At 43.3% G+C, this 24431-nt stretch overlaps 1 protein-coding gene across 1 annotated transcript in view; it reads left to right on the forward strand.

The window, feature by feature from the left end:
- wb (wing blister) overlaps window positions 1–24431 on the forward strand; it is a 682542-nt gene that overhangs the window by 264713 nt on the left and 393398 nt on the right. The window contains exon 4 of the mRNA XM_068227209.1: window positions 22943–23203. Coding sequence (XP_068083310.1) covers window positions 22943–23203 — 261 coding nt within the window. The remainder of the gene's footprint in view (window positions 1–22942; window positions 23204–24431) is intronic.

A 24431-nucleotide genomic window follows, 5' to 3' on the forward strand; every position in this document is an offset into this window, starting at 1 on the left:
GAATGACATTAATAGACGAATATGAGTGGTGTCTTTAAAAGTAGGAAAGATCACAATATGAAGATAAAGTTGGAATTCAAGGGAAAAAAATTGGGACAAATATTCATTTAAAGGAAGGGGAGTTAGGGATTGGAATAACTTACCAAGGGAGATGGTCAATAAATTTCCAGTTTGTTTAAAATCATTTAAGGAAAGGCTAGGAAACAACAGATAGGCAATCTGCCACCTGGGCGACTGCCCTAAGTGCAGATCAGTATTGATTGATTGATTGATTGATTGATTGATTTTTAAATCTTTGGCAGTACCGGCAACCGAACGCGAACATCCGAGGACGAGAACTAACCGTTATGCCAACAATAATAATAATAATAATAATAATAATAATTGTTACCGTGTTTTAGCGGTAGGTAGAGGCGTAAGAAGGTGCGGGCGTGAATGGGTTTCAAACTACGGAATCAAAGTTAATGTAAAATTAATTTAAAATTTAACTAGGTTATATTTTCTTTTCAAAAACAAAGCAATAACAGACATGGCAGGTACAATGTAGCAAAACAAGGGGAGATACAATATTTACAGGTTTTGGGCTTCACGCCCTGACTTCAGCGATCAGCTCAGTTTTACCACAAACACAAGTTTTAACAGAGGGGCAGAAAACCCCATTCATCCCTAGGAGCCCCTGGCTCCGAATTACACAGAAAAGCCTCCACGAGGCATATGACACTCCATTTTCAAAAGAGCGATCCGCTCTTAAAATTTAAGCCTCTCAAAGGCCACACCAAACTCTACCTTCAAGCTGTCCTCTAAGGACGTATTCACAGGGGTAAAATACCCAACCTACAGAGGTCTATTACATGAAAAGAAGGTTGATTACATAACCTCTAAAATAACAATTTGAGAGGAGGCGATCTTGCACTCCTAATACACTTTGTTTTTTTAAAACCTAATCTGGCTCTGGGCCGCTAACGCAAGGGCTAATCCCATACTACAGAGGTGACTTAGAGAAGAACACTTTACATTACATAAACGAAGAATAGTTTGAGAAAATAAGTTCACCTCAAAACAAATGTGAGTGGGAGCTCGAGAGGGTTAGCACTCTCTATCCCAATATGTAGCTTTACAAGAAAAAGATGAAAAGAGTAATTACATTTTAGGAAAAGGTTACATGATGGAAATGCTTCGAACCCGCCGCGAGTGTTAAACTGCCGACCTAGCAAGAAAAGAAGTTATTAATAGGCCATTACCTGGTGTTGAACGGCTGAAGAAGAAAGAGGCGCTTCCCGCCTCCTGCTATGTACTTAATACACTGAAAGATGGAACAGAAGTGGCCTGGAGACCCTAAAATCAGCAGTTTATATCCTCTCGCGGAAGATTCTAGGCGTTAGGGGAAATAAAACACCCTCCCTCAAAATTTTTATTGGCTAGGGAAAAGAAACCCCTACATAGAGGAAGAAGAAACACATTATTGGTGGAAAATTAATTAAAGAAATTCGGGATTGGCTAGATCCAAAATAAGGGGAAAAAGAGGGGTATACAGCCAACTTAAACCATGACAGAAAGAAATTTAACAAAGAACAAACTCTTGAAATAAAAATTTCTCCAACAAAATAGTTCTTTGATTTCGCACTAGGTTGCACTATTGTAATTCTTCAGTAGTGTCCTCTAGAAGAGAAAGTTCACACTTCTTACTTCAAGCGAAACAAAAACACATCAAAAGTGACACAGTTCAAAAACTCAAAATTTTCCACGTGGTGACATCTTCTGAGAAAGTAGAGAATTAATAGAATAGATAAAGTTCAACCTTCCTCCAGAAGAGGAGTTTCAACTGGCGCAACTTTTAAATAAACAGAGTAGAGGTGTACCGCCCGGTACAATAATAATAGTAATAATAATAATAATAATAATAATAGCGGCCAAAAAAAAAAAAAAAAAAAAGCAAATATGGAGGTAGCCGTCCAAACCACCCAGAACATATACAACAAAAGGTGCTTTTCTCTAAATACCAACATTCACCATTATAACACGGTCGTCAAACCGGTATCCCTCTATGCGTCAGAATGCCTTGACCTCCCTCAGAAATATGCGCTCGTTAAGTTACTGTAGAGCAAAAGGAGAGAAAGATTCTCCACAACATTCTTGACCCAAACTACAAACATGGTATGTATGTAAGAAAATCCAGATAAGAAATCTACTCTTAATATAGAGAAGATCACGGCAACAATGCGCAAACGCAGGGCTCGCTTCTACGGTCACCTACGACGGATGGACGACGCTCGACGAATAAAACGCATTTTTAACAATTTTGACTCAAAAAAAAAAAAAGAACACAATTCCCTGGTACGTTAACGTCAAGAAAGACCTCGAACAAAAGGGCCTACGGTCAGATGACGCGCACAGACAGGACCTTTTCAGAACAAGCATTGCGACTTTTGGGACTTTTCGGGATGTGAAGTGGAAAACTGGTGCAAAGTGGTCGGATGAACGCCGCGCTAGACATCGCGAGCTCATGAAAAGCTATTGGATCAATAGAAAACTGAGCAAACACCAGAATGTATAATGGACCTTGTCGTGATCCCTAGTTGGCCGATTAGCGAATAATTAATAAATAAATACATAAATAAATAATAATCATAATTAATGCATCGAAGATTTCGGGTTCATATCCGCTAGTGGTAGACGGATTCTTGAAGGGCGGAGAGAAAGTGTCCAATCGACACTCCATGTCATACGATGTCTCTGGTGACATATTTGGTGCTTACCCGAGAAAATTAATTAAAACTCAACCGTAGATCGCGCAGAAGAGGCCATCTGGTAGAGTGAAAGAGAAATTAAATCGCAGGCAGTCGTGGTGACGTCATACACACCTCGGTAAAATTCCAAATCGCTGGCGCCGAAGAGCCAATTCTGAGGGCCAGTACCACCGGAGCTGTCTCAGATATCACGCAGATGACTTGCAATGAAGGAGGATTTGGTTCAGTAAGTTCAAGTCTTGGGTTCATAGCATACGCTCTTTGGAAAGAGTCGGAGGATGGTTTATCGTGGTTCATACCAAGTAAATATTGGGGCTGTTCCTTAGTTAAAGCCACTGGCCCTTCCTGTCCCATCGTCGCCATAAGAAGACGTAAAAGGAAATAACAATAATAATAAGCCGGGCTGAGTGTCTCAGACGGTTAAGGCGCTGGCCTTCTAACCCCAACTTGGCAGGTTCGAACCCCATCGTCGATAATAATAAATATTTTTACACAGTATTTACCGGGTCTGAAAAGGGAAAACCACCTTCCAGGTTGCCCATCGTCTCCAGAATACAACACAAGTTCACCTCTGTGTGCGCTCGGTCTGTGTAGACTTGGAAGGTTTGCATTCCAAGCTACGCCAAACTTGTCGGCTAGGCAGCATTTGTTTCGCATGTTTTGGGGTACTCCTATTTTATCAACACAATAATTAAAACTTCGAGTACTTCTCTTCTTTTTAAAAAATACAACCTGTCTTTTCACCGCGTTCATCAATATACCATTGTCTGCTGTCCATCTCACATTTAGTCCACCAGTACGATATTGTTAGTTCTGATGAACACCCTCTTGTTCCAGGTGTACATAGGTTATGATGATCATCCTCTTGTTCCAGGTGTACATAGGTTATGATGAACACCCTCTTGTTCCAGGTGTACACAGGTTATGATGATCATCCTCTTGTTCCAGGTGTACATAGGTTATGATGATCATCCTCTTGTTCCAGGTGTACACAGGTTATGATGATCATCCTCTTTTTCCAGGTGTACACAGGTTATGATGATCATCCTCTTGTTCCAGGTGTACACAGGTTATGATGAACACCCTCTTGTTCCAGGTGTACACAGGTTATGATGATCATCCTCTTGTTCCAGGTGTACATAGGTTATGATGAACACCCTCTTGTTCCAGGTGTACATAGGTTATGATGAACACCCTCTTTTTCCAGGTGTACACAGGTTATGATGATCATCCTCTTGTTCCAGGTGTACACAGGTTATGATGATCATCCTCTTTTTCCAGGTGTACACAGGTTATGATGATCATCCTCTTGTTCCAGGTGTACACAGGTTATGATGATCATCCTCTTTTTCCAGGTGTACACAGGTTATGATGATCATCCTCTTGTTCCAGGTGTACATAGGTTATGATGATCATCCCCTTGTTCCAGGTGTACACAGGTTATGATGATCATCCCCTTGTTCCAGGTGTACACAGGTTATGATGATCATCCTCTTGTTCCAGGTGTACACAGGTTATGATGATCATCCCCTTGTTCCAGGTGTACACAGGTTATGATGATCATCCTCTTGTTCCAGGTGTACACAGGTTATGATGATCATCCTCTTTTTCCAGGTGTACACAGGTTATGATGATCATCCTCTTTTTCCAGGTGTACACAGGTTATGATGATCATCCTCTTGTTCCAGGTGTACACAGGTTATGATGATCATCCCCTTGTTCCAGGTGTACACAGGTTATGATGATCATCCCCTTGTTCCAGGTGTACACAGGTTATGATGATCATCCTCTTGTTCCAGGTGTACACAGGTTATGATGATCATCCCCTTGTTCCAGGTGTACACAGGTTATGATGATCATCCTCTTGTTCCAGGTGTACACAGGTTATGATGATCATCCTCTTGTTCCAGGTGTACACAGGTTATGATGATCATCCTCTTGTTCCAGGTGTACACAGGTTATGATGATCATCCTCTTGTTCCAGGTGTACACAGGTTATGATGATCATCCCCTTGTTCCAGGTGTACACAGGTTATGATGATCATCCTCTTGTTCCAGGTGTACACAGGTTATGATGATCATCCTCTTGTTCCAGGTGTACACAGGTTATGATGATCATCCTCTTGTTCCAGGTGTACACAGGTTATGATGATCATCCTCTTGTTCCAGGTGTACACAGGTTATGATGAACACCCTCTTGTTCCAGGTGTACATAGGTTATGATGATCATCCTCTTGTTCCAGGTGTACACAGGTTATGATGATCATCCCCTTGTTCCAGGTGTACATAGGTTATGATGATCATCCTCTTGTTCCAGGTGTACACAGGTTATGATGATCATCCCCTTGTTCCAGGTGTACACAGGTTATGATGATCATCCTCTTGTTCCAGGTGTACACAGGTTATGATGATCATCCTCTTGTTCCAGGTGTACACAGGTTATGATGAACACCCTCTTGTTCCAGGTGTACACAGGTTATGATGATCATCCTCTTTTTTCCAGGTGTACACAGGTTATGATGATCATCCTCTTGTTCCAGGTGTACACAGGTTATGATGATCATCCTCTTGTTCCAGGTGTACATAGGTTATGATGATCATCCTCTTGTTCCAGGTGTACACAGGTTATGATGATCATCCCCTTGTTCCAGGTGTACATAGGTTATGATGATCATCCCCTTGTTCCAGGTGTACATAGGTTATGATGATCATCCCCTTGTTCCAGGTGTACCTAGGTTATGATGAACACCCTCTTGTTCCAGTTGTACATAGGTTATGATGAACACCCTCTTGTTCCAGGTGTACCTAGGTTATGATGTACACCCTCTTGTTCCAGTTGTACATAGGCTGCGATGTACACCCTCGGTTCCAGGTGTACTTAGGTATGATGTACACCCTCTTGTCCCAGGTGTACCTAGGTTGTGATGAACACCCTCTTGTACCAGGTGTACCTAGGTTATGATGTACACTCTCTTGTACACCTTCCAAGTCTACACAGACCGAGCGCACACCGCGTTGAACTGGTGTTGTATTCGGTAGAAGATGGACAGCCTTGAAGGTGTCAAGTATTCCGAATTTGGGATTTTCAAACAAAAACTCGTATTTTTATTTATAGAAGAAGGTGTTGTCATCTTCTAGTGATGGTGTGAAAGAGGAATATGACATAGATTTGAAAGCAGAATTGAAGAAAAGAGGTGTTTAACGTTCAGTTCTGTGGGCGCAAATAGGCTTTGGAAAACATGCTTGAATGTTAATATTTTTACGTAAAACAAGCTCTCCGTTGGTAGGACTGCGGTGACAAGTTGGTCTGAATGTGATCTTTCAGCTCTTTCTGAGTTTAAAACCATGTTTTACCTTGTGAGATAGAACTACATACTTCAAACTTGGAATCCATTAATTATTTTATCTTTAGAAAATCTGAAATTGGGGGTGTTCCAGTTTTGAATTATAGGTCCCCCTGCAGTTTAGGCTATCACCCACATGTACTCAGCAGCGGCAATTTCAAACGCTCATAGTTGTTTTTGTTTGGAATGAACGCCAATAGTGTCATCATTTTTGTAAACCTAAAACTTTTTTGTAGATGTGACCTCTTAGACTACGAAAATCGTTACCGACAGTCCAAAATATTGATCCGCTGTAAATTAAAAAGAAAACCATAGAGCAACGAATGAATTCTTAAATTAAATTGCAGTATGTATGTGAATTGATACATTTCACTAGCAAAAAAAAAAGTCGTTGTTTTGTATTCCAATAGAAATTAAACAGACAAATGAAAATAAGGTAACAAATGACGAACGAGAAGCGCATACTCGTGAGACATCTCTCAGTTGTTTTCAGTGACCGGCTGTAATAATAACAACAACGACAGCGCTATCTTTGAGTAAGTAACTCCAACTACTTACGGCTCACGGCGGAGATGACGTCACCGCAAGTACCTGCACATTGCAGTCTGAATTCAAAATCGAATGTTATTGCTGCCAAATGGCTGGTACACGGAAGTGAAAAGAGACTTGTAAGAAGTGGTGATTACATGTGACGATATACGGGAGCGTAACCCGCTGAAGATGAAACTGAAAACGCTCCGGAGTTTCCAAGAAAAGCCTAAGCTTAAAACAGGAAAGACGCCGACTGAGGAAAAGAAGCAGCAACGTCGAGAACGAATGAGACGTTACTGGGTAAAAGTTAAAGCTCGATTAACGTCGACCTTAGCTGGCCGAAACAACAAAAATAATAGGTAATAATAATCTTTCTTTCTTTCTTTCTTTCTTTCTTTCTTTCTTTCTTTCTTAATCCGTTTACCCTCCCGGGTTGGTTTTCCCTCGGACTCAGCGAGGGATCCCAACTCTACCGCCTCAAGGGCAGTGTCCTGGAGTGTGAGACTTTGGGTCGGGGGATACAACTGGGAAGGAAGACCAGTACCGCACCCAGGTAGCCTCACCTACTATGCTGAACAGGGGCCTTGGTGGGGGATGAGAAGATTGGTACGGACAAACAAGGAAGAGGGAAGAAGGCGGCTGTGGCCTTAAGTTAAGTACCATCCCGGCATTTGCCTGGAGGAAAAGTGGGAAACCATGGAAAACCACTTCGAGGATGGCTGAGGTAGGAATCGAACCCCTTTCTACTCAGTTGACCTCCCGCGGCTGAGTGGACCCCCTTCCAGCCCTTGCACCACTTTTCAAATTTCGTGGCAGAGCCGGGAATCGAACGCGGGTCTCCGGAGGTGGCAGCTAATCACACTAACCACTACACCATAATAATAATAATAGGAAGAAGAAGACTGCTCATCCCATGGATATATTTTGAACGTACTCGTTTAAAGCTTCTGCAGTTTGATATCCTTCTGACGTCCTGCGGAAGGACATTCCATTCACAGCTGACCACAAAAGTGAAGGAATTGTAGGTTGAGGATTTATATTTTCGAATAGCGAGCAGTGTCGTGTTCACCGCTCTGGTAGTGTTCAGAAAGACTGTGAATCGTTCATACAGGTAGGTTGGTGCAGTGAAGTCAAGGTATGCAGCGAGCGTCTGTATTCAAGGTGTACCCATTCGAGATCAAGGTGAGATTGGGTAACGTGATCAGAAAATTTCGAATTACATATCTACAGTCATGTGAAAAAGTATACTTACACCTTAAACGTTAAGCAATGTTGTCGTTTGTAGTTGACGCATTGCCCATAGACTGCTAGAAATTTCACTGCTTTTCTTTATTTCGGTATTTCGCGAAACATGAATATATCTACGTACCGGAAATACCAATAGTACTTTAGAAATGTTTGTTTTAACAAACGTTTAATCCAAAAAGTTCCAAATATAGTTGCATAAAAAGTATACGTACAGATGGTTTATTTCACATTAAAGTCCTTGATAACATCCCTTTCAACTCAGGTAAGCAGGAAAGGGCACGTCATGTACCAAGTCAGTTGTGCTTCAGTCGTTCTGAACAACAAGTGATAGAGTCAATCAGTAAGATGGGCCGCAAAATGAAAGAAACAACAGAAGAAGAGAGAAGAATTCTAATCCGGGATCATAATTACTGTAAATCGCTCTCGGAAATATCGAAACTTGAGAAGAGACCAAGATCTACAATTCAGGGAGTTATTGGCAGGTATGGTGAAATAAAATCTATCAAAAATGCACGTAGATATGGACGTCCATGCAATGTAGACTATCGAACTAAAAGACTAATCCTCAGGAAAGTTAAGAAAAATCCTAGAATCAGTGCCGGAACTAGGAAATGATTTAAAACTTAATACCTGTGCTTCTACAATTCAGAAGTTTTATATATCATTGTAGAAATGCCAGGCGAAAACCTTGAATTACCCCAGCAAATAGGTAGAAAAGACTACAATATGCTGCAGACTATAAACATGCTTCTCTAGAATTCTGGGATCGAGTTATATTTACGGATGAAAGTAAATTACCTTTTGTTTTTTCAAGAATATGGCAAAAAGGTGTGGAGGAAAACGAACACAGAACTCGAAGAAAAAATCTGCTTCCTTCAGTCAAGCATGGTGGAGGTTGTTTAATGGTTTGGGGGTGCATGAGCTCAGCGAACATCTAGCATCTAGTGCCGGAAAAAATGGGACTTCTGGGTAATTGTGTATTCATGCAGGATAATGATTCAAAACATACGGCCCTTGTTATACGATTGTGGATTTTATACAACACACCCAAATATATAGTAACACCCCCAATCCCCGCATCTGAATCCGAATGAACATGTGTGGGCTTAACTTAAAAAGGGACCGAGCACAAGAAATATTTCATGAAAGCCAATTTTGAAAATGGCTCTTTTGGAAGAATGGGGTAAGATTGGGCCTACCTTCACCTCCAAGGTAGTTCATCCAACGCCTAGGCGGCTTGAGGCCATTGTAAAATCAAAAGATTGCCAACAAAGTACTAAATGTGCACAAAAATCAGTGGGGAACGAAAGTAAAACCGGACTGTACGAATGCATTTTATGAGTATGAAATCATGGTATTTTCATTTATTTATTTATTTATTTATTTATTTATTTATTTATGTATTAATGACAGAGACGTCTATCAATTAGTGTACAGAAAGCTAATCTATTGATGTTATACAATGTACATGGCAATAAGTGCACTAAGTAAATTATTTTTGTTTCAGTATTAAGTGTACGAATAGTTTTTACCATGACTGTATGGTGCACAGGCATTCTGTGCACGTTGTTCTGTGTTTGCTTGTCACAGTAGTCGAATATTGGGAGAACGAGAGTTTCGACTAGTTTCTTCTTGAGACTGAGTGGAAAAGTAAATTGTTTAATGCACATAACGTGCCAAAACTCGTCTACATACAGTATTGGGTGGGCAGTTTCTATGGTCTGGGGTATGTCCGGGTTTACAGGAAGACCAGTTGCTTACTTCTTCAAGATCTGCGTTCATTTGTTCCTTTGTTGTAGAAACGTCAGTTGGTTTTGCGTAGATGTACAGTAATTGTGCGTCGTCAGCGTAACTGTGATGTTTGAAATCTGTCAGGTTTTTAGCTTGGTCGTTAATGAAGACTGAAAATAGCAAAGGTGCTAGGATTGACCCTTGTGGAACATCCTGTTTTGCATGTTGTCATGAAGAAAAGCTACCCTGATTAAGGATACGTTGTTAACCATCGTGTAAATAGACTACCATCTATTACAGAGTAGTCAGAGGAACGTTGGTAATAAAGTTATTATACGACCAATTCCTGATCTTCAGACTCATATGCGTTGCTAAAGTTCAGTAATAGTAGTATTGTCGCTTGTCGCTCATTAGTAGCCTGTCTTATGTCCTCAGTAAGGCAGTACCATTGAGAGTATATTAAGCTAGAAGTTAGATAGGGTATTCCCAAACGTGTGACAAGTAGTCTAGTATACTAGAAAACAACACAAGAAGTACCTATGAAGGTTAATAGCTAGAAGGGAGGGCGGGGGTGAAGAGTTCGTGTTTAGGAGACACGGATGCCAGTATTTCTTCAGCGTATGGAAGAAGGTTGCATCGAATACGTGCGATGTCTGGAGTGTTCGAACGTGTCCGACAATCATTGAAGCAGTGTGTTTAGGCGTGCATTAGAACATTGTGAGGATTTTTTGCATTAGAATGCAGTATACATGGCGACAGTTACTCGACATGGGATGTGCCAGGTATGGCTGTTACCAACACTTCCCGTACAAAGTTGGAAAGTCCCTAAATCGTAAACGATCTCGTATGTTCATAGGGACTTTTTGTGATGTTTTCGGGTGTACTATCCCTCCCTCGTATTTGGGACCCCTTTATCTGAATGTCAGTACTGGAATAATAGCGTCGATATTTTTCTTTAGCATTATAATACGTATTTTGTCTACCACTTTGGTTTTAGTTTTAATTCTTAACATAGCTGCTTTCACTTCCAGTGGTTATTGCAATTGGCTCTACGTCGCACCGACACAGACAGGTCTTATGGTGACGATGGGATAGGAAAGGGCTAGGAGTGGGAAGGAAGCGGCCGTGGCCTTAATTAAGGTACAACTCCAGCATTTGCCTGGTGTGAAAAGGGGAAACCACATAAAACCATCTTCAGGGCTGCCGACAGTGGGGTTCGAACCCACTATCTCCCGAATGCAAGCTCACAGCTGCGTGCCCCTAACCGCACGGCCAACTCGCTCGGTACTTCCAGTGATGAGACAACAAAAAATATTGTCTCTACCAACAGATAGTGTGTTTAAATTGCATTCAAAATATTTTCTTTTCTTTCTTCGTTTAATGGTAAGTACATGAAAGGATACGAAGTGATAATTCAGTTCCTCAAGTCCAAACTAGTGAATTGACTTTCGTAAGGTAGCCAGCCGGTCTTCCGTCAGGTTTTATAAAGTCACGGGGGTAGCGTAGTCGAGCTTTTTACTGTTCCAGTCGTTTGTCGGATTATGTTTACATTTCCTATGGGCTGCGTCCCTTTTAGCTACCATTGCTCCAGTATCATCGTCCTACTACTGTTAAATTGTTTTCATTCCTCCCCTGAAGGGGGAGGCGGGCCTCCTAGACGGTGATGCCGTCTCACAGGCTAGGAGATTTGTTACAGCGAAGGAGATGGTCGGTGAAGGTGAGGGGGCGACGCCGTGGCCTATACCAGGAACTATCCCGGCATTCGCCTTAGTGCAGGAGAATGGAAAACCACTGAAAACCATTCTCAAGACAACCGACGGTGGGGACCACCCTTCTCCATTCCTCTGCTCCGTTGGTCGATCGGAGTGCAGAGCTGTCGGACCACGGACCAGTCGTGGCCAGCTGTAGGCAGAAACCTACTCTGCAACCACGAACCATATCATCACCATCATCATCATCGTTTAACTGCAGGGATTGTCTTTTACAGACACGTGCGGTTCGTAAAGGGGCTTGTTTGTAAACCATATAGATGTGGTGACGATATCGTGATACTCCCACGTGGCGCGTCCCAGGTGGTGGAAGAGGGGGTTCCTAACCGGCTTGGCGGCGGACTTGAGGGAAATAAAATACCTCTCGCGGACCAAACACACACCCCCTGTGGGTGGGAGGCTGACGAATAATACACCCACGGTATCCCCTGCCTGTCGTGAGAGGCGACTAAAAGGGGCGACCAAGGGATGATTGAATTAGAACCATGAAACTACTTTTGATTCGTACCATCACGCAGGGAACACCATGGGTTGCCTGTACTTGCGAGTTGTACCACTATGTTCGGTACGAAATGGGTTTGTGTTTAGTAGTAGTCATGAGCTTGGCCTGGGGGTTTCCAGTACCCGTGCTTCGTACCCATGTGAGCACCACCGCGGGTCCGGGCGTAGCCTGTGAGTTGTACCACTATATGAGCGACACCGTGGGTCTGCGTTGCCTTTGATTAGTATCCACTCTGTGAGGAACACCACGGGGCCCGTGGGACCGGCACCCGTGCCTAGTACACCTAGGTGAGGAAACTCATTGGCTTGCGTTGGCTATGAGTGGCGCCATTGTGTGAGAAACACCATAGGTCTGCGTTACCTGTACGAAGTACAATACTTGTGAGTAGTACCGTCTTGTGTGGAACACCGTGAGTTTCGCTACTTTTGATTAGTACCCCAACATGCCAATACCATGGTTCTACTTTACTCGCGACATGTACCATTCTGTGGGGCCTTAGACATGGATTTTGCACCCCTTTAGACATCAAGCATCATCGTGCTTTATGAGTGGTCCCTTGGTCAGTAATCAATTCTGTATGATCTTTGTTTGAGTCTGATCCACTGTATTTTGTTTGGTTGTTTCCTTATTTTTTTTGTTGGGTTCATGTCCATCCATTCATTCTTCATGACATTATTATTATTTTTTTGGTCAGTGGATGAATTTGACATTTTTGTTCTTTCACTTCGTACCATTAGGGGCCGATGACCTCGATGTTAGGCCCCTTATAACAACAAGCATCAGCATCATCATCGATATCGTCAATATTAGCTTTATGAGTTACCTTAAGCCACGGCATCGACAAATCTTCCAACAGTTGTTCGTTTTTAATACGGCTATAGTCTCCGTGCCGTGGACTGACAATCCGGGAGCAGGTCTGGGCGTCAGGGTTAGGTCTAGTAGTGTGAGTGAAGTTTCAGTGTGATGAGGGGGAAAATGTGGGAGGATCGTGAAAGGTGGTTTCGGAGGAGGTTTGTATCAAAGTCTCCCATCATCATAAAATGTTCGTACAAAGGTAATAATTTAATAAGGTTCCAAGCATTCCACAGTGGAGACCTGTATCTCTCTGAACACGTATTCAGGTTTTCGCGCATGCTGTTGGGGCGACTGTCAGGTAATTTGAGGCTTCAAGCGGGGGAGACAAAAGCATTGACCTTTCCACTCCCTTCGCCAAGCCTGTCATTCCTCAGAAGGGAGTAACCAGGTAATTGCAGGTTCTTAACATGATGTTCGACTTTCACTGCATAAGATAATATCAAAGGACAGTGGAATGAAAATCATCTAAATTATGCCAATTTATGTCTGATTGGAGAATGTCTGTGGCAGCATCAGCGAGTAGTTGGGCTGTTGGCAGGGATAAGAAAACAGCTAGTTCTGTTAGATCTGTTAAAGATACTCTCAATTGAATTAGAACCAGTTAAGTATCACTCAGTATCTGACACTTAACGGCACCTCCTCAAGTAGAACATTACAAATTAAACAGCTTTACGTCACACCGACACAGATAGGTCTGTTGGCGACGATGAGATAGGAAAGAGCTAGAAATCAACCGTGGCTTTGATGGTACATCCCCAGCATTTGCCTGGTATGAACATGGGAAACCACGGAAAACCATCTTCAGGGCTGCCGAAGAACGCAAGCTGACAGCTACGTGACGGAAACCGCGCAGCAACTCTCTCGGTAAAAACAGTTTTCAATGCAGTCATGTGAGTCAGTAAGTTCTACGAACCCTGAGACACTCTTGAATGCGATGGGCACGTCGAGTGCTAAATTGTTGAGCATTTCTTGAAGCAAACTGTGCCATTCCTCGATGGCAGTATCTTTCAGGGTTGAACCGTTAGTGGTGTTTGTTGACGCTTGGAAATTGCTCTTTTAAGGAAGGCCTGCGCAGGTCTATCCAGATCATGTCCGGGGAAGACGTTGGCCAGTCCCACGCCACTCCAGCTGCTGCGCGATGTGGACCGGTATTATCGTCCTGTAGGGTAAACCCATCTCATCCACTCTCTGCAAAACCACTTACTATTGGTCGGAGAATCTTGTACTCTAGCCCATCGAACGCGAGCCACCCTGCGATGTCGAAGTGGAGGAGTGCCGAGAGGTCTTCTTTAACACAGCCCCCTTCATGGAGCTTACTATGCTCAGTTCGGGTGTTTACAGCAATTCCTGAGGTACCCCGAAGCTCGTGGCCTGTGCGTGTATGCTATTCAGCGATGTCGATCTGCTATTGAATGAGCGTCTTGGAACTTTGTTCCACAACCTGGAGACAACACTTTGATTCACGTGAACAGTGTGACAATGACGACAGGTGGCGTAGCAGGGCAACCTCTAAACAAGGCCGTATATTCCGCAGTGTCGGAATGGATACATCGTCCATCGCCTTAAGAAACCATGTCTTTCTTGACATTGTCCGGCTCCATGGCTAAATGGTTAGCATGCTAGTTTTTGGTCACAGGGGTCCCGGGTTCGATTCCCGGCACGGTCGGGAATTTTAACCAGCATTGGTTAATTTCGCTGGCACGGGGTCTGGGTGTATGTGTCGTCTTCATCATCATTTCATCCTCATCATGATGCGCAGGTCGCCTACGGGTGTCAAATCAAAAGACCTGCACCTGGCGAGCCGAACATGTCCTCGGACACTCCCGGCACTAAAAGCCATACGCCATTTCATTTCACTTCTTGACATTAGGAGACCTGTTGGTGGTTGAAATGATTCCTGAACGAAGCAATCTCGCATGTGTCCGGCTCCTAATATAGGGCAAGGGACGACAAATGTTGCTTAATTTTATACTTCTAATTGCGCCCAATCAGCTGCCACCTGACTGGTTGCCTTCTCAGTCTCCTCTTCGTGTGAAAATGAACGAACGTGACGCGGTTGGCTGCTGGAAAGATGAGGGTGAACTTCATGTACGCATTTTAGGGCCTTTAAATTAAACTGTAGTTCTCAGAATAGCATCTGCGGGTTTTCAATCAAGTCTTTACTCCTCCAATTGGCATAGGATCTACCCTCAACAGCAGTCCCTACCCAACTTTTGGAATAATAATAATAATAATAATAATAATAATAATAATAATAATAATAATAATAATAATAATAATAATAATAATAATAATAATAATAATAATAATTTCGTGCCACTATTTCTAGCCTTGTAAGGCAGACCCTCTGATGAGGGTGGACGCCATCTACCGTGTATAGGAGACTGCGTGTTTTGTAGTGGAGGATAGTGTTGTTTGCCCGTGTAAACCTGTTCGCTTTGATGTGTAACAGGTTTGTAGCTCTATGTGTAGAAGAAATCGAAATCTCTACTTGCTAATTTTGTGAGTGATTTATTCGGTAACCGTTCAAGATTCGCACCAGTGTCATTTAGTTTTTCCTCTATTGAAACTGTTCGTGTGCGCGCATGCTTTTTATTGAGCACTGAGCCAGTAGTTTCAAATTTATTTACAATTACGTGAATCTGTGCTCGTGAATGTGGCATTTCACAAGGAAATTGCTAAACAGTCCGCCTCTGTGGTGTAGTGGTTAGCGTGATTAGCTGCCACCCCCGGAGGCCCGGGTTCGATTCCCGGCTCTGCCACGAAATTTGAAAAGTGGTACGAGGGCTGGAACGCGGTCCACTCAGCCTCGGGAGGTGAACTGAGTAGAGGTGGGTTCGATTCCCACCTCAGCCATCCTGGAAGTGGTTTTCCGTGGTTTTCCACTTCTCCAGGCGAATGCCGGGATGGTTCCTAACTTAAGGCCACGGCCGCTTCCTTCCCTCTTCCTTGCCTATCCCTTCCAACCTTCCCATCCCTCCACAAGGCCCCTGTTCAGCATAGCAGGTGAGGCCCCCTGGGCGAGGTACTGATCATACTCCCCAGTTGTATCCCCGACCAAGAGTCTGAAGCTCCAGGACACTGTCCTTGAGGCGGTAGAGGTGGGATCCCTCGCTAAGTCCGAGGGAAAAACCTAACCTGGAGGGTAAACAGATGATGATGATGATGAATTGCTGAACAAATGCATCGCGTACCCGTCGAGCAGACTCGCACTTAAAATAACTTTTACATATGAAAATACGGTGTTGCAATAATAATTGTCTTACCATGTTAATAGCTGAGATTCAGACTGGCTATTGAACAAGTGCACGCTTCTTGCGCGGTCAAGAACAATGCGCGCGTCTCCCATACAACTGCTTAGATCTCGGAGAGTAGAAACGCCTGGGTTTATAAGAGAGGCCCTGTATTAATGGTCAGCCTCAGTGGGACGAAATTTGAAAAGTGGTACGAGGACTCGAACGGGGGCCACTCAGGCTCGGGAGGTCAGTTGAGTAAGGAGGGGGGGGGGGTCGATTCCCATCTCAGCCATCCTCGAAGTGGTTTTCTATGGTTTCCCACTTCTCCACCAGGCAAACATGGGGATGATATCTAACTTAAGACCATGACCACTTCCTTCCCTCTTCCTCTACTATCCTTTCCAATCTTCCCATCCGCCACAAGGCCCCCTGTTCAGCATAGCAGGCGAGGCCGCCTGGTAGAGGTTCTGGTCCTTCTCCTCAGTTGTATCCCACTCCGAGACACTGCCCTTGAGGCGGTAGAGATGGGATCCCTCGCTGAATCCGGGGGTAGAACCATCCCTGGGCGATGAAGTGACAAAATAAAAAATAAAACATATTAATGTCCAAGCTCCTGTGTCGGGTGTCCCTGAGGTTGCCGTCATGAGCTTACAAGGAACACTCCTATCTCTCGGGAATAAGATCACCTGCGAGGGATGCCAACTTCCTCCACTTTTATAGTATATCAGCGCGAATTCTCGTCTGTAAGACACTGTGCTAATATCAAGTAGGCCTACATGTAGTTCATGAACACGGGTGTCTATAGAAACAAATACAGTAATTGTTAAAATCCAAACTTTTGCCACACTTTAGAATTTACACACTTTATATTATCTTATAAGTCACAGATCGTTTAATAACACAATGGCCTATATTAAAATCTCTTTCGCAATCAGTTGGGCTTGTAGAAAGAAACTTTCGGTGGTGGTTAGTCCCATACTGCTTACAGTCCAGGTCACTACAGAAATGTACTGGTTTCTGAGAAAAGTCGACCTACAGTTAGCTGACAGCCGCCGTATTAAAATGGTTGGTACGTAACCGAACACCTTTAGTCTTTCTCCTCTAGTAATACTGAAGGTGCCGTGCTGAGTGGCTCAGACGGTTGAGCCGCTGGCCTCCTGACCCCAACTTTGCATATTCGATCCTGGCTCAGTCCGATGGTATTTGCAGGTGTCCAAATACGTCAACTTCGTGTCAGTACATTTACTGACACGTAAAAGGACTCCTGCGGGACTAAACTCCAGCACATCGGCGTCTCCGAAAACCGTAAAAGTTGTTAGTGGGACGTAAAAACAAATAACATTATTAACAATACTGAAGTATAGATTTATAATTATTTTCTAACTGTTGGGTGTCACTAACCGTGCAGTTTAGGGACCCCACTTGCTGATCGCATGTTCGAAAAACATAGCCTAGTTGGTGTTAAATGACAAATGCATAATTTTGTTAATACGGTCTTATTTCGTTCAGTTTTTATGTATAGAATTAAATTAGGATGTATAAGAAGCAAGAAAAATCTGCAAAAAGGCCTCCCGAAACGAAAACAACGTTACCTCCTCTATAAAAATCAGTTCAGTTAAAATGGAAGGAAATTTCGTTATCAAACTAACATAACCTAATCTTGTGTTGTCTCGACTTTGGTACGTTTTGCAGACTTAGCCTTTGTGTATTCTTATTGACTTACGCTTACGGCATATGTACACACTAGCATGTACCCGCGGCTTTGCCCGCATTTATTAATTCAATGGTTAAATATTTTAAAACTGTTGTTTTAAAAGCAAAACGAAACTTATTTAACACACAATGTTTTTAAATAAATTGCATGTGTAATATGTTATTTTTACTTTCAGCGCTCAAGCTATTGGGTTAATAAACCAAACCAAACCCCATGGCACAACAGCCCTTGAAGGGCCTTGGCCTACCAAGCGACCGCTGCTCAGCTCGAAAGCCTGCAGATTACGAGGTGTCGTGTGGTCAGCACGACGAATCCTCTCGGCCGTTATTCTTGGCTTCCTAGACCGGGGCCGCTACCTCACCGTCAGATAGCTCCTCAAATTCTAATCACGTAGGCTGAGTGGATCTCGAACCAGCCCTCAGATCAGGTAAAAATCCCTGACCTGGCCGGGAATCGAACCCGAGGCCTCCGGGTAAGAGGCAGGCACGCTACCCCTACACCACGGGGCCGGCTCTTGGGTTAATGGATGGTACAAATCATATTAAAACGACACAAAAGACCATATTACACAAAAACAACCTTCTTTCCACCGGATATAGTATATCGAGCCTCCTCCCATATGGAGCTGAGATGTATAGTGTGTTTTCCTTTCCAACTCTGGACTAACTCACGTACGGGTACAGTTGACCACGAGAGAAGTTCCATTTCGGAAAATCGAGTTCTGCAACTATAAACCATTTTCCTTGTGCCTTGTTGATGAACATAGCGAAGTTGAAACGAATGTGGAACTGTAGACGTCTAAGTCGTAACGGTATATCCGAAGGGATGATATAAATCCTAGGAATGAGTGCTACTTCGCACGCGGCATGTCCAGTCATGATGGTGCTTTTAATAATATTGGGCATTAGTTTCTTGATTGAGAGCCGTGTTCCATTGCAGCGAGAAGGATTCATATTCACAACCTTCCGCTCCAAGATGTTCCAGGGTACTCCAGGTGACACCAAGTTGTTGGAAAGCTAAGTCGTGTGGTTCACAGCCTGTTCTGTATTACGTGTGGTGTCGATAGATTTGTAAGTTTATAGAACACCGAGTATGTCTTATAAATTTTGCTTGTTGGTGACGTTGACAGCTTTTCTTGGAGCAAGAATTCCTTTTTGAAACGGACTTCGTGATCGATGAAATGCTGAGCCCACCTTTGTTTAAAAATTCCAGGCCTCAACGTGCCGTAGATGTGGCTAGGTGTCGCACAATATGCACACAGACGAACACTTCCTGATATCACGGACTGAATATGGCTCCTCGTGTCAGGGAGTGAAATGGCTTCCTATGCCATGAACTTAAAATGGTTTCTTGACTTCTATTAGCCATATAATGTATATATTGCTGAGTAACAATGAATCTATGCATATTTTCATGATGAAACCTGTTTGGAATGTCATATTCCAACACACGTTTTCCGCCCGTTTTTCGTTGATAACTTCCAAATAAACGCGAAAATGAAAAATCCGGCTTTCTAATGTGAATCAAAATGGACATGGGGACTTTCCATTATAATGGCAGGCATTATTGCCTATTGGGAGTCACTATCGAGTAAGGGGTGTTGCAACAATCGAGATGGGGAGGTTTCATTGTCATGGCAGGTCCCCTTAATACTGCCAGTCACAGTCAAGTTGGGGAGGGTTTCAAAATTGGCGCTCAGTATAAAATGCAAGTGTAAGAATTTCTTTCTCCTGGTTGAATATATTTTTCTAAAGCGATGACCTCTACTTTTCATGGGCTAAAAAGTTTCCTGAAAGTCCAAAATATGTTTCAACATCAAACACCGTAGCTGGGTGTGAAGCCTGTCTGTACAAAATATCGACCGCATATTATACCAAGAAAAATCATTTTTCCTTAGAGAGCTTCAGGATATACTACTGTATATTGCGTCTCCTTCCATTTGGAGCTAAGACGAATAGATAGTTTGCATTTCCAACTCTTGAACAACCCACGTACAGTTGACCATGGGAGAAACACGGTTTCCGAAGATCGAGTCCTACAACTTTCAGTGATTGCCCTTGTGCCTTATTGATACTCATAGCGAAACTCAAACGAACCGGGAACTGCAGGCGTCTAAATTGAAAGGGTGTATCCGAAGGGATGATTAGTATCCGAGGAATGAATACTACTTCACCAGCAGCGTGTCCAGTCATTATGGTGGCTTCAATAATATTGGGCACCAGGTTCTTGATTGAGAGTCGAGTCCCATTGCAGAGGGAAGGAGGATTAAGATTCCTAAGAAGCATAATCGGTGCCCTTATCTTCAGCTTCAAGATGTGTGAAGGTACTCCGGGTGGTTCCAAATTGTTCAAAAACTCTGCCGTGTAGTTGACAGCCTCATCGGTATTGCATGTCGTGTCGATAGACTTCTAAATGTGTGAATGACCGGGCAATTCTTGTAACAATTGCGTATTGATGACATTGACAGCTTCATTTTCTGGAGCAAGAATCGCTCTTTCGCACAAGCATGCGTGATCGGTGAAATACTGCGCCACATTTGAAAGCACGCCTCTTTTAGCTGTTGTTGGGTTGTAACAATTCTTCTTATACTTTACATGGTCACATGTCCATCCTGAAGATCGGAAGTCACAGCACCATTTCCTAGTTGAAGTACATTGTCGGAAAAATGCTGGGCAGAGGGGTCACCGTTCAGAATTGCTCGCATATTTGTTGACAGTCCTAGTCTTTCAATGCCGCTCCAAATATACGAAGACTTGATGCAGGCCTGCATTTCATTTCATCCGCCCTGGTTCCGCGGGGAATAACCGGAAGCGTCTGTCGAAAGTCGCCAGCTAACACCATAGTGACGCTTCCCATTCTATCGTTGTTCCGTCTGAGGTCTTTCAAGGTGAAATCCAGTGCCTCGAAGGCGGATTTGTGGGACATAGTACACTCGTCCCAGACAATGAGCCTGCAATCCTGAAGAACCTTGGCCTTTCCTGTGCTACTTGAAATGTTGCATGTGGGATTTTCCGTGCTCGTAAGATTTAAGGGTAAGTTGAAGGTTGAGTGAGCTGTCCTCCCTCCTGTCAAGAGTGTTGCAGCTATGCCGGACGAAGCATCGGCAATAGCAATAGCAATCTAATTTCTCTGTTGCACTTTTGCAAAATAAGATTATAAGAAGAAAGGTCTTCTCAGTACCACCTGGAGCATCTAAGAAGAATATACCACCCCGTCTATCAAAAACAGCTCGGGTAATCGTGTCAAATGCTTCTGGGACCATTTCTTACTTGTTCTCGTCGATGCACGCTGTGAGCAAATCTTTGTCGTAATTTCGTTCTGTATGTACTTCACACAGGGTGGCGGAATCTCTGTTTCTAATCGTTCGCGGAAGTCCGAAGCTTTTCAGGTTCTAAAACTATGTCTCTTGCTCCATGATGTTCCCCGGCCATTATTAGAGCCACTTCCGCTGTCGTCGGTGCATTGAATCGCCTTTCATGTTCACCTTATGGGATTTTGTCTGCTAAGATAACCGGATTGAATTCAGGACTCATCTTTTCCATAGCCGATTTGAAGCTACGGACGAAGGAGTTTTCACGGTTAAGCATGCCCTGCAACTGAAATACTACTGTATATCTTTTCTCGTTTGTGGTACATTCCTGCAACGTTGCTCCGCTTGCAGTGTACTGTCCCCTATAAAATATACTTGCAGAAATGTAGGGTCTTTATTGGGAAGGCTTCGTAGACTTCCGATGAGATGATATACTTGGCCCTGAACCTTGAAAGTCGGCATGAATCCTGGTTCTCTAATTTCTTTGGTGGTACCGAAAGAGGTCATCTGGAAGTATGAGTTGTACCGTCTAATATTCTGCAGGAAATGTTTAGCCTCGATGGAATCGCCAGTTATAAAAGTATGTAAGGGCTCGGGAGGATTCATTAACGACATCACTTGAACCTTTCCTCCACTGCAGCACATGTCTGTGGTTTCACCATTCCACTTCCTTGCTTCACAGTGTTGGCATGTTATAGACATTGATCCGATGTGACACAAAGGATTGGAGGCATAATCCGCTGATGGGTGGCAATCGAAAGCTGCATTCTCTAAAGTTCTCCAGGTGCGCATTCTGGAAGTAGTTGTTGCAATTCTAACTTGCTGTAGTCTGGATTCTCTTTCTGGTATTGTTTCAGCTTCTCTTCTTCTTTCATGTTTTCTTCTGTCTTCAATTTGTCTTGCTTCTCTTTCAGGGGTGGATTCCGCTTCTCTTCTTCTTTCATGTCTTCTTCTGTCTTCTATTTGTCTTGCTTCTCTTTCAGGGGTGGATTCCGATTCTCTTCTTCTTTGTTTTCTTTCTCTGCTCTGCTGTTGTCTTGCTTCTCTTTCAGGGGTGGATTCTGCTTCTCTTCTTCTTTGATCTCTTTCTCTGTTCTGTTGTTAGCCGCACTATCTGTTCAATGAGTTAGTAATCCTGTAATGAAATGAGCGAAGTGAATCTGGCTGGCATTTGTTTGGTTGTGAGCATAATTATGAAGGATAATTCGGCATTATACACTAACATTAAAATCATGCACTACAGGAACACACATTTCATTTAATTCCCAGTCCAGTTTCGGAGAAACGGGCTACCCGCCATTTTGCCAGTCTCTATCTGGTTCATTGTTGTGGTTTCGGAACAACACATAGAACAGTTCAATGAGAAATTCACACACATATAGACATACTAGCACGGAAATCCAGCAAACGCTTCCCATTCCTGTTACCTTCCATATCTTCCCCACATTTACCAGTCACCCTTTCGTATCCTCTATTCCGGACTCTCACATTGAAATCGGGTTAGGGACCACTGGTGTATTGTATAGTCCTAGCCGCCTGAGCACAAGGAGAGTCATGACTCAAAATATTTCTGAGATGCCCACTCCCATTCCGTAGCAACTGGTATCCCGACTCTCAGGACCATGTACTAGGCCACTCAGCCGTTGCCCATGGTTCACTATCTAGGACGTGACTAGAGTAACCCACACCATGAAATAAAGGCAAAAATTATAACATTAAATTGGGTGAGGGTGAGAGAGAGTGTTTATTTCCTAATTCCTCATTGAGCTTGAAAACCGACTTAATTATGAATATCTTGATTTATCATTTACTAGGGTAAGGGAACCTCCATTATTGATACTTACATTGAGGTTAGTTTCTTGGTGGCCATGTCTGATGTGACTAGTAAAGTTGGCAGCAGTGATGAGAATAGGGTGGCGACATTTGCCGAGTACAGGGTGTTGTTCTTGTTGTAGATCCACACATCGCTGGTGAACGGGAGGCCCGGCGCTAACGATTCCAGTGCTGAGTTGCTGGACTTCACCCTCGCTCGCTACGTGAGGCTCCGCCTGCAGAAGATCCGAACACTGAACGCCGAGTTCATGTCCGTGTCCCCTGGTCTCGATGACGCCTCCATGAGACGTCGCCTCTTCTACTCCATCAAGGACATCAGCATCGGGGGGCAGTGCGTCTGCTTCGGACACGCCAGCAACTGTCCCCAGAGCGGCGACAGCCAGGTTCGTCTACATCATTTAAACAACGGTAGTTTTTAATTTTAGAATAACATAACTAAGTCAGTTTAGCAAGTTTAACTTTAGTGCTGTAGCAGAATATTTTAAAACATATCAATGTCCTCCGACGACTCAGTATATATGCTCAATGAAATTGTCTTATACTAAACTCCACAAAATCTCAGGCAATCATAATTGGATCACGAAAATTACTGAGCTGCTCAAACAATGTCGCAATCCCGTCTATCCTACTGAATGGTAACATTATTCCCCACAGTAAAACGGTTAAAAATTTCGGAATAATTATGAATGACACACTTGATTGGTCTGATCACACGAAAGAAATACGTAAAAAAGATTTTTGGAGTGCTTCACCCTTCACAGAGGGATGTACAGTATTTCCATTTGAGCTAAAGGTCAAACTAATACAGACACTGGTTCTCCGTATTCTTGATTATTGTGACGTTGTTTTAGTTGACATGACGAGAGAAGAAACACTTAAAATTCTACGAGCACTGAATTTCTGCCTGCGATTTATTTACATTATTGGGTACGATGTTCATATCACCCCATACTAACAGGCTGTCTCATGGCCGAAGCCTGGTAAACGTCGGCAGCTACACACTTTAACGCTGGTGTTTAGAGTGTTAGCTGAAAGTCAGTCACTGTATATTTCTTCTAAATTCACCTTTTTATCATCATTTCAAAACTTAAATACACGTTCGAGATCCTTTCTTTCTATTCCAGTGCACCGCACAAATAAATAGATCATTTGTTGTTACCGGTGCCAGACTATGGAATTCCCTGCCAGCTCAGGTCAGAGAAACTAGCTCTTTGTCAAGATTTAAGGTCGCCTGCTGAGGACAGCTGACTGAATGGTTGAAGTATGAATACCGAGCTCGATAGCTGCAGTCGCTTAAGTGCGGCCAGTATCCAGTATTCTGGAGATAGTGGGTTCGAACCCCACTGTCGGCAGCCCTGAAGATGGTTATCCGTGGTTTCCCATTTTCATACCTGGCAAATGCCGGGGCTGTACCTTAATTAAGCCCACGGCCGCTTCCTTCTCACTCCTAGCCCTTTCCTGTCCCATCGTCGCCATAAGACCTATATGTGTCGGTGCGACGTAAAGCAAATAGCAAAAAAAAAAAATGTATGAATGTGTGCGTGCCTGAGGATTATTCATTTTGAAGAGTATTTGATATTAATTAGTTTTAATATTAATTTAGTTAGTAAT

The sequence above is a fragment of the Anabrus simplex genome, chromosome 4 (genome assembly GCF_040414725.1).
Source record: "Anabrus simplex isolate iqAnaSimp1 chromosome 4, ASM4041472v1, whole genome shotgun sequence".
In the NCBI taxonomy this organism is placed as follows: domain Eukaryota; kingdom Metazoa; phylum Arthropoda; class Insecta; order Orthoptera; family Tettigoniidae; genus Anabrus; species Anabrus simplex.